This window comes from Triticum urartu, chromosome 3 (assembly GCF_003073215.2).
Source record: "Triticum urartu cultivar G1812 chromosome 3, Tu2.1, whole genome shotgun sequence".
NCBI classification, from domain to species: domain Eukaryota; kingdom Viridiplantae; phylum Streptophyta; class Magnoliopsida; order Poales; family Poaceae; genus Triticum; species Triticum urartu.
In genome coordinates this window covers 691,088,950-691,099,650 of record NC_053024.1, presented here as the reverse complement: position 1 = coordinate 691,099,650, position 10,701 = coordinate 691,088,950, and the positions used below count along the sequence as shown (strand labels likewise).

General features: G+C 48.6%; 1 protein-coding gene and 1 pseudogene across 1 annotated transcript; one reads left to right on the top strand and one right to left on the bottom strand.

Annotated features, from left to right (window-relative positions):
- Positions 1 to 328: 328 nt before the first annotated feature.
- Positions 329 to 4,263, bottom strand: LOC125547193 (formin-like protein 7). Its single transcript, XM_048711174.1, has 5 exons — positions 4,243 to 4,263; positions 2,832 to 3,431; positions 2,107 to 2,301; positions 787 to 1,353; positions 329 to 695 (listed from the first exon to the last, which is right to left on the bottom strand). Exons 1-4 carry the CDS (start codon positions 4,261 to 4,263, stop codon positions 1,273 to 1,275), a joined length of 897 nt encoding a protein of 298 aa, XP_048567131.1. The 3' UTR covers positions 329 to 695; positions 787 to 1,272.
- A 470-nt stretch (positions 4,264 to 4,733) lies between these two features.
- On the top strand, positions 4,734 to 7,189 carry LOC125549199 (annotated as a pseudogene).
- The last annotated feature ends 3,512 nt before the right edge of the window (positions 7,190 to 10,701 follow it).

The following is a 10,701-nucleotide window of genomic DNA, read 5'->3' as shown; positions in this document are numbered from 1 at the left end:
AATTTTTTCACACTATCTCTACTCCTAATGTCTCAGTCCGTACGTGGTTTCGTTCGCTCGTACCCTTCCCCTCCCATGAGAGGCCACCCCTCGATCCCATCCCACTTCCACCGATTTTTTTTTGATTTTTTTATTAACCGAGACAATCCCAAAGAAACCCTACAAATGCCAAACAATATTAACCGATGACATCCTTTCCAAACAATAATAACCTTTCCAAATAATACTTTCCATACACAACAGGAATCAAATATTAACCGATGGCATCCTTTCCAAACAATAATAACCTTTCCAAATAATACTTTCCATACACAATGGGAATCAAATATTAACCGATGGCATCCTTTCCAAACAATATTATCCTTTCCAAATAATACTTTCCATACACAACAGGAATCAAATCGCATCGCAATCGCAAACAGATATACAACGCCAATCAATCTTTCCGTTCTTTCCATCTTACACCTCCAATGCCCAAAAATAAAGCGACCAATCATACTCTGTCCATCTCACGCCTTCCATATACAACAACAAACCAATTTTCAAAACATTTCTGAGCGGGACGGGCGAGGCCTGTTTCTCCATGCTTCCAGGTCTCGGTTTGGGATCCTACCAGTTTGCCATTGGAGCGGGTGGGCGAGGCCTGTTTCTTTCAAAGTTTGCCATCGGAGCAGGAGGCACCGGTGCCGCCGCGGCTGCGAGCAACAGGTTAGCACCTACTGTTGTTCGACCGAGTTTAAACCATAGGGCAGTAAGTTGTGCACGCTTCACAATTTCCAACTTTACCTTTGTTGGTGAGTGCCGCAACTGTTCTTATGTAGTAGCCCCAACTGTTCATTATAGCTCCAGCGACGCACACATGGCCTTCTTATGTACGAGCGAGGCATCGAGCTGTTAGATTTAAGGAAAAAATGGTATTAGAATCGCTGTAAAAGAGGTAAATCTCTGCGATTAGAATCTATACTCCTGTTCTTGATATGTACAAATGCAAAGCTTCGATTGTCACAATTTTTATAGATGGCAGAGTGTGTAAATCACTTTTTAGTAAATCACCGGTTTTGTTCTACAATGCCATATGGAGATATACAGTAGTTCTCAACTGTTTTTCTAAGAACTCTTTCCTCAAATAGTATGCAAGGGGATGAAAAGGTTACTGCCCTGTTCCGATGAGCTCACAGATTTTAATGTGGCCCATTAAAACTCCTTGAGCTTCTTGCTGGACGTCGACTTCATCATTTCTAAAATATCTTCCAGACTTTGATGTTTGTCTCTTCAATGAACTAGGAACCCAGGTAGTGATGCCTCGCTGGGGTATTGGTGAGCATGTGATGAGTTTTTTGCACGTTTTATAACCTGATGAGTGCATTCAACAACATAAATCACTTCAGTAACAGGGGAAAATCAGCAAAACTAAAAACTATTTAAAAGCAGGAAGGAATAAATCCAATGCAAGCTTCCATTGTCACAGTTTTTATAGATGGTAGAGAGAGGGCGTAAATCACTTTTTAGTTAAGCAGGAAGGAATAAATCCAACATTTGTTGCATATATATGTTTAGTTATCACAAATATTGAGGGTTTAATCTCTGGCGCTTCCTTAGTGCTGAGTCATGGGCTTTCCAAGTAGTTGATGTTAATGGGTCTGAGATATTGTAGGTTAACGTATGTTAAATATACTAGATGGTACTTGTTGATCTGTTTTTCCAATGATAGTTGTCTGTGACAGTGATGTCCTCAAATGACTTGACCCCGTTTGGTTCTCGGTGGGAAAGGGTGAATCTTTATAAGCAACGCCGACAGCGACAAATGGAGGCAACAAATAACTTCCGACGCCCTCTTGGTGATATCACCAATGTTGATATACTCCCGAGCGAGGGTCCGGGTATATGGAATTTGAACAATATTGATATACCCCTGAGCGAGAATTTTCATCCGCTTGGTTATTTTCTCACGCCGTGCCCATCAAAAAAAGTAGACTTTCAGCGACCAGATTTGTAGCTTCTGTAATGGGGAGTGTGAATGTGTATCCATGGGGTGTATAAGAATACACAAATTCAAAAGGAATACATTTAGAATAGTCAAAACTGGAAATTGTGCATTGAACTGACCCTTTCTGCAAGGCTATGGCTGTCAGTTGCTTGACCCCTTCTTGCCCTCACATGGATGAAACCTTGCTTTGGTGGTGGAGGATTTTGATCAACAGCCTTAGTAGTATTTCTTGAATCAGTTTCATCATCTTTTCTGAAACTACCAGTCTCATCATTGGATTTATGTGCCTTGAAACACTTTGCTTCTGTGTCAGTCTGCACATTAAGATTCCAGTGAATTAGCAATTAGGACAGACGGGAGAAAGAACAATGATCACTTGCTCTCTGCATAAGCTGTGTTGTGGGCATTTTTCTTTATTACTAGAATATAACAAAAATATTGTAAACCTCCTTCTGGCCTGCCAAGTGAAACAACTATTAAACTGTCAATCGGCACAGCACAGCTTTTATAAGGGGAACAAAAATGGCACTACTAAAATCAAATATCACATATGACAATAATGATAGCTTGCAGACCATCACGAATATGATGCCTGCTAAAATATCACAGTAGGTTATCATGTTTATACTCAATCTATACTGTACTCACTGGACGATTTTATACTCCCTCTTCAGTTATAAAAAAACACAGTACTCTGTATTCCCGAGTAGTCTCATTGCAAACAATAATATTACACGAAAATATCACAAATATATTAACTTTGATCTCTGTTAATAATTAGGAAGAAGGTCATTTCTACTGAAACCACAATGACAATGTCAATACACTGCAAATGCCAGTGAACCTGTAATCCCAGTCCACGTTGTCGGATGAGTGGAGGAAGGGGATGGGAGGGGGCGGCGGTGGGAGAGAGGGAGCCGGTTGTGCTTGCATCTGATCGCCGTCGGCGTGGACTGGCCGTAGTAGGCGTGGGCGGGGACGCCGGCGTGGGCGCGCACGAAGTGCTCAGGGCGGTCAGCGTGTACCGCCTCCGATTGTCGTCGGCTGTGTGCTCGGAGAAGAAGCCGCGGGAGGCGAGCAGGCGGAGGAGACACTCGAGGACGGACGGGTCCGGGTGGCCCGTCGGGAGCAACTCCGCGGCCAAGGGAGAGGAGTGGACTAGCCGCTGCCTGATCTCTCGATCTGCCACTTCTCTTTTCTGATGAGAACAGGGGAGGGGATGAGAGGGCGCGGCAGTGGGAGGTGAGGGCGGAGGCCGGCAGCTGCGGGGGTGAGGGCGGAGGCCGGCGACCAGCAAGGGTGAGGGCGGAGGCCGGCGGCCGGCGGCGATGCGGGGAAGAGGAGGGCGACACGGGCAGGGGAGTGGATGACGTTCAGAGAATGGACTGGCTGTGGAGTCAGTGGCGTAGCCACAGGGGGTGGCCAGGGTGGTCCATGGACCACCCTGGGATGCGGCCCATTACCTTGCTACAATATGTGAAAAAAGAGTTGGGTTAAGGCCCAAGTCCAACAAGTCACGAACAGGACCACGTCTACACGATCAGCTCGTTCGTTTCCTCTCCTTTTTAGCTCGTACAATCCTCTGAATTTTTTTTCTCGTCGCACGCTGAACCGCTGGAAGACTCAAACCGACGCAGGGCAACACAAGATTGGCCAATCTCAAAAATACAGAAGCCCTAGCGTCTAGCAAGACGGTGATCGCCGACCCGCGGCCAGCTGGCCGGCGGCACTAGCAAGACGCAGGGCGGAGGTAGACTATGCACCAGAGCCCGGAGGCCGCGCACAGCGCCGCATCGGTTAAGGAAGGAGCCCCACTTCTCCACGGACTTCACATCTCTTCTAATTCGAAGTATGATTTCCAAATCCCTTAGGTAAAATACAATTTCACCTTTATAGTTTGAACAAGTTTAGCCGTGAGTGCAAACTTTAAAGTTTTTCGCAACTTGGAATTGACAAGTTGAGCTCAATGATTACATGAGTTCATTTGAACTGATAATTGGTAAACTGAAATTCCTTTTATTGTATAATTGTTGAAAAATGAAGAGAACCGAAGACATTGCATCACATACATTAAGTGATATGCTTTCTTTAGAGTAAATGAGAATGTTATAATCAAGACTTTCCGGACAAATAAGGTGTGTTATTCCGACAAATAAGGTGTGTTATTTTCTTTTGGGCAAATTTAGGACCTAAACCATGATTTTTTGTGTGCTTTGCAAGACCCTATTAATATATGCTTTTGGGAAATCATATACCAGTATGTGCATATTTTGCATTCGTGGTACAAAAAAAGATGTTCATTGGACCACACTGACCTAAAATCCTAGCTACGCCACTGTGTGGAGGGATAATCCTCAGCTTCGTCGCCGCCTGCCAACAGCTTCTCGAGAAAAATTCTGGAGTGCTCAATGCCTTTTTTTAGATAGCTTGCCGGACATGGTTTTTAGTTGAATCGTCACTTTATATGTATATATTGTCAATTTGCCATTTTTAGTGGACTTCAATTTTTATACAATTGTGATCTTCCCCAAAATATGCTTGCCGGACTAAATTTAGCATGCATTATATTTATATAACTTCCCCAAAATATTTCAGAAGCCCGTGGCAACGCACGGGCATTCTACTAGTATCTTGTGTTACTGACAACTAAATTAACGACCCAAAGGAAAATAAGAACAAATTTGGGATTGATTAAACTAGATTTCTGAAAAAATACGAGTCCACTGCAGAGAGCTGAGCAGAAGTGCAGAACAGGATGAAGCCCCTTGTGGAAGTCGCGATTGTTGATGTATGCAGAAACACAAGGACCTTGCCGTGCAGAAAGATGGTGATCGCAGACTTGGGATGCTCCTCTGGCCCAAATGCGGTAGCACTGGTGTCGATCGCCCTCGAGACAACCCGCAACCACTTTCTTCAGTTGCAACACCCACCTCCGGAAGTCAGTCTACTCCTTAATGATCTCCCATACAATGACTTCAACGTAGTGGTGAAGAGCCTGGTTGTGCTCCGGCAAATCAACGAGCCTATTGTTGTAGCTGGTGTTGTACCAGGGTCATTCTACGAGAGGCTCTTCCCTAGCGGCTCCGTGCATCTTTTCTGTTCATCCAACAGCCTTCATTGGCTCTCAAAGGTATGAATTTTACACTGCTCCAGTAGCATTTGTCCCTTCGCTATCTGATCATTTCGAGGTACAGGCTCCTGAAGATTTAAGGATAAAACAAATCCCTGCATATGACATCGATGAGAATGTCAGGCATGAAAGACTCCCAGTGGTCGCTGGAGCTTATACACGACAATTCAGGAAAGATTTCACACTCTTCCTGAAGCTGAGAGGCAAGGAATTGGTCCCAGATAGCCGGATGGTTGTTTCCCTCGCAGGGAGGCGTTCAGATGAGCTAGTCACCGAAATCACTCACGTCTGGGGAACTACAGCTCAGATTTTAGGCGTCATGGCCTCAGAGGTAAATGCAAGACTTTACTTTTGTCATTTGCTAACGAGCATGTGAGTGTTTTGACTTCCTGGTTTTGTTTTTAGGACAGTGTGCCATTGCCGAAAAAGGGTTTCCCCCGCTTTGTATACAAAGCAACCAACCGAACCATACAGAGATAGATGCTGGGGCGGAAGCAGCACAGTCACGCCCAAAAGAAACGACAGAGAAAAAGCAAAAGAAACAAATGCCGACAATGGCGGATCAACAAAAACGAAGAAGCCTCGCGATCGCTGCGCCCACCGGGATCTTCCACTAGGCTCCAAGACTCCGAAGCGCCGGCACCTATCAACACCTCCAAGAAGGATCGTGACGACAACGACGCTGCTGCCAAGGGTTTCCCCCGGTACACAACGAGGCGAGAGGAAGGGTAGCCCTCGACGCCCTCCCGGAAGGTCAGGTGGCACCCACAGGCGCCATCGCGCCGGTGTCGGCCATGCCGACAAGGGTTTCCCCCGATCCCAACCCGCACCTCGGGCGCTCCGGATCCAGCCACCAAACCAACCACCACCATGCGCCAACGCAGTCATGAGCCCCCCACGCCGTCTCACCACGGCACCGCGAAGTGAGGACAGCGCGGCGAAGAATCTGGGTCGGGACTAGGGCATCAGCACCGTCGGCACGCGGGAGGGCCCCACCTTCACCGTCAGCGACGGTAGCCGTCCGGACGCAATAACAGGAGCACACCAGGCCCGTGGGCCCACAGGCCCGGCCGAGCCCTCGTGGGCCCGTAAAGCTCCCGCCTTCGCGCTGCTGCTGGCACGCCATCAGCGCCGACTCCCCATATCCGAGCCGTTCCTCCTCCTCACCGCGTCACAGACAACGAGGCCACACCGGGGGCCGGCCCGCTAGGACCCATATGGGGCCCGTCGGGCCCAGATCTGAGCCCGGGGCGCGATGTCGGCCACCCCGCACCACCACGCCGCCCCGCCGCCAAGGAGCAGCGCCGCCACCACGTCCGCCGCCGGCCCCCCCGCCGGGTCACCGGACCGCCGCCAAACCGAGCGACACCGCCGCCGCCCCCCTGCCCTGAGCCAGGAGGACATGCACGCGGGGAGAGGAGATCCTGTCGCCGCCGACATCCCCCGGGCCGGAGCCGGGGGCGCCCGCTGGCGACGGCAGGGGAGAGGAAGAGGATGCGAAGCCGAGGGGAGAGACGCAGGGGCCGCCCCGGCCGCCTCCCGGGGAGGCGGCGCGAAGGCGGAAGGAGGGGCTGGGAAGGAAGGGCGGGGAAGGGGGCGGATTCGGGCCGCGCGCCGGCGTGGGCGGCCGGATCCCGCCGGAGGCGGGCAGGGGAGGTGGCGGCGGCGAGGGTTTCGGGGTGGGAGCGAGTCGCGGGCTGGTTAAAGTTTTTCCATCGACAGTGTGCCATTGACAAAGCCAAGTTTGATTCTTTGTACATACCGGTATATGCACCTTCCCTTAAAGAGCTTAGGGAGATCATCCAAGAAGAGGGCTCCTTCTCAATCACAGAGATGCAGGTGCACGACCCTGCAAGCGGCATGGATAGCACGCTCCTCACCCCAAACAAGATAGCGAATTGTATGAGAGCTGCATTGGAGCCGATAATGGTCCAGCATTTTGAATTATCCGAAGAGGTCATGGATGAATTTGCGAGGACCACTGAAAGCACTTGAGCCTGCAAGGCAGCTCGCAAGTCAAGCAGACAAAAAAACCGATAGTTATGCTGGTTGTACCGCTCACCAAGGCATGACATGATAACGGCTGTGTTACCTCTTAGTTTGTATCATTCATCAATTCAAGACATCTATGTAAAAGTCAAAATCAAACTCAATGGGATTTCTGAGAGACGAAACAGAAAAATATCGTTTGTAATAATATTCCATTGGTTGAGCCAAGTATTTGTCTTTTTTTCTTTATCTCAAAATGCATTTGAGTATGATATTGAAGTTTTTGTGAGGTACAAGATATTCCCTTCCGTTCTTATATGTTAAAAATCATTCCTATATAAAAAATATTCAGTTTTACCATGATAATTTACCATTTTAATAATTTGCATCTCGATGGATTATTATTTTGAGCTCATATGCTATGCTTATTTATTATCTGGCTTCTTGATGTTTATGTATGCATTAGTTCTGCACTTGTTTGTGTCCATTGGCAAAGTCAAGCATTGGATCCAGGTTGAACGATTTACAATTACAAGTCTGCCAATCTATAATTTTATTTTATTTTGCCTCTGCTAGTTACAGGTTGTTAGTACAGTATCCTGATCTTGATTTGACCAACCTTTCCTTCCTATGGGCTAGTCCTCAAATTAAAAACTAGAAAGCTGGATGGGTTAATTAGCCTGGAAAATGTGAATCAAGGACAAGGTGAAACAAACTATGCTCACAACTCCGGTTTTCAGGTATATTATCTTCTTTCTCCTACGAACTAGGGGGCAAAGATTATTTCTCCGGTGCACTAATTCATTCTTGTGGAATAAGCAACGAGTCCTAGAAAAGCATTGTCCTGTCGACAAGTCTTATTTTGGTGATGCAAACCAGGCATCGTCATGTTTACACTAATGTCTAGACTGTTCCCCAATCCTCATCAGCTAGCTTTTGGACAGAGATGGTATATAATAATATTTCAGGGCGGACAAAAAGAGTGATTAAGGTGCCAGATGATGATCAACTGAGACGTGGCATGTGAACACCTACTACTTACCCTGCAAAAGCGAAAAAAGAACACTTGCTACTTTCAAGTCCGGAAGGCGTCAAGTAACCAACACTGCCTTACAGGTAAACTACAAGAGAAACTCTACCAGAGTTGCCACATTGGCCCCATCACTTTTTTTTTTAAACGGTTAATTAACGAAAAATCGGGCTAAAACCTTCACAAACTGCCGAGCGGCACATACATGATACCCCATCTGTCATGAATAGTTCCCGAATGGTTCTCTGTAGACTATTCACATCTGAGTTTCTCTTTTTTATTTCTCGATGTATGTTTCGAATTTTGATCTGAAATTTTTAGGGGTTATCCTAATATGTGCTGTGAACATGCATGCTTTTTTTCAGATTTTTTCGCAATGTTTAAATTTGAATTTGAACCGCATGTCACCGTGCATGTCATCGTAGCGCATGCCACCTGATTCCTGTCCATCCCATACACCCCTCAACTAAGAGGGCCTCATCCAAGATACACTCTGAGGTCATCGTCATTACTTCTCCTCAATGAGCGTCATCACCCTCCCTAGTCTTCGAGTAAAGCGACTCCGACTTCGCCGAAGACGAACCTCAACCCAACCCTCACCGTAGAGGCTTTGAAACATAAGAAGAACCGTGCCAGACCCAGCCACCCACATCGAAGGCAGCAGAACTCCAACTTTGATGGAGAGGTCCGAAGGAGAAATATGCATGGTTGGCGCCGTGGAAGACAATCGAACAGACCACCTGCTGCATGTCATTGTTGCCGCAGGGCCCCACCGCCGCCATGCGCCACGCACGCCACAGCGCGCTCGCCGGAGGACAGAGACACCGGATCCGGTAGGCCCACGCCAGCGTGCTCCATCTTGACACTCCTCCACCGCGCAGCGCGAGCCATGGCCCCTCACACACTACCACAAGCGATGCCCACCACCGAAACCAACGAATATGGGCACGAGACCCTGATCCCCACTGCCACTGACTACTGTCAGGCCTGCTCACCCCAACACTCGGCCTGCCGGCGCCCAAGCCGCGGCGCCCCCGCAATAGATCAGTGACTCTAGGGCCCTCCACATGACTAGGACGCCAGCGACGAGCTCCCATGCGCACATCTGCGCCCTGCCCCTCAGTGCGCTTGCAAAACAGAGTCGTGTTGCCCCTGCGCTCCCCTGACGCGCCGTCCCAGCGCTACCTCGACTCGCCATGCCAAAGTTGACTCGTCGTGCCGCCCTGCCTGAGCTCCCGCTGAAGTGGTCATCCTGCGCTGCCCACCCCGAGCGAAAGGAGAAGGACCCCGCCGGCGCCAAGCCGCGCGGGCTTTGCCCGACGACGCCGTCCGACGGCAGCGAGGGAAGGTGTGGGTGGTGGGTTGACGTTGGTTGTGGCTAGGGTTCGCTCCTGGCCGCGCACGGGAGCGACCAGGGAGCGGGATATCAGAAGAGATATGACCTAGCCTGATCACTATAAGAACCACCAGTATGGCTATTTTTGCCCAAAATGGCATTGTAGCATAGTCGTCATCCCACCCTTGATCGCCATAATTTTTGGAATGTGCTCAAATCAAGCCTGCGAGTCTCCATATTTCAGGGTTGGGCGAGGGCACACCCTCGGTCCACCCAAATATTGGTGTGTCGGACATTTTACCATGCACACTCAATTATGTCGTCGCCCACATCCACGCGCTGCTTTCGGTTTGTGCCACCTCCCAACGCCCAGGCCCCCGTCATTTTTGGCCCATGTCGCCTCGCTAAGCCGGTCCTGGACCTCCCACGCTCCGAGCAGCCCTGTGTTGCCTCCGCTAGGCCGTTCCCAGACCTTCCGCGCTTCGATGGAGCCCCGTGCCTTCTTCCCACCATCCGACCGCGTCGCTCACTCCGCTGCACGACCTCAATGATTTGCCAGAGGTAAATTTCGTAAACCCTTTTTTCCTACATTTAGTTTAGCCGCTCATCTATTTGTGCAGATGACATGGGATTCACATCATGTGTAGATGGATAGATGGTGGATCTAATGTTTTTTGATGATTCATCGTCGAATTCGAGTTGTGAGTCTAAGGGTGAGATCATGGGCGCCGAAGAAGATGAGGTGATGTTGATGGTTACTAAATGGATAGCATCAACCAGAGCGGAGAGGAAGCATGTCGAATCGCAGCTTGGCCATGCGACATTTCGTCGAAACGGGTATGCCAGCTCATGCTCAACTACTTTGTATTTGGTTGCACCTTCCTGCATGTTACGGCGACTCTTCCGCGTGACCGAACGGCTGTGAGATAATAACATGATCATAGAGGATGAGAGTATATGCCGGGACCCATGGACTATGAAGATGTTAACAACCTCGTCAGGCCTCGTAGGAACGCAACCCGCATTCAAGCATTTCTCTCTCATCATCAGCTGAAGAAGGATCTAATTGAGCATCATTGGTAGCTAGATGGAATATAGGTGTTTAAATTGCTTTAAAATTCATCTGTTTTACTTGAACAATTTATTTGATTGGATTATTTGTTAATTTGGATTAATGGTTTGTGATCATTTTTGTTGAATTGTTGACTTGTTTGATCTAAATTATTGTA

Excerpts from the sequence above, each read along its gene's own strand:
- LOC125547193 (XM_048711174.1), bottom strand. The coding sequence starts at position 4,263 with ATGCAAAATATGCACATACTG. Across the intron at positions 2,302-2,831 it reads AACGTGGACTGGGATTACAG|ACTGACACAGAAGCAAAGTG; the intron begins GTTCACTGGCAT and ends CTTAATGTGCAG. Across the intron at positions 1,354-2,106 it reads GCCATAGCCTTGCAGAAAGG|GTTATAAAACGTGCAAAAAA; the intron begins GTCAGTTCAATG and ends TGCACTCATCAG.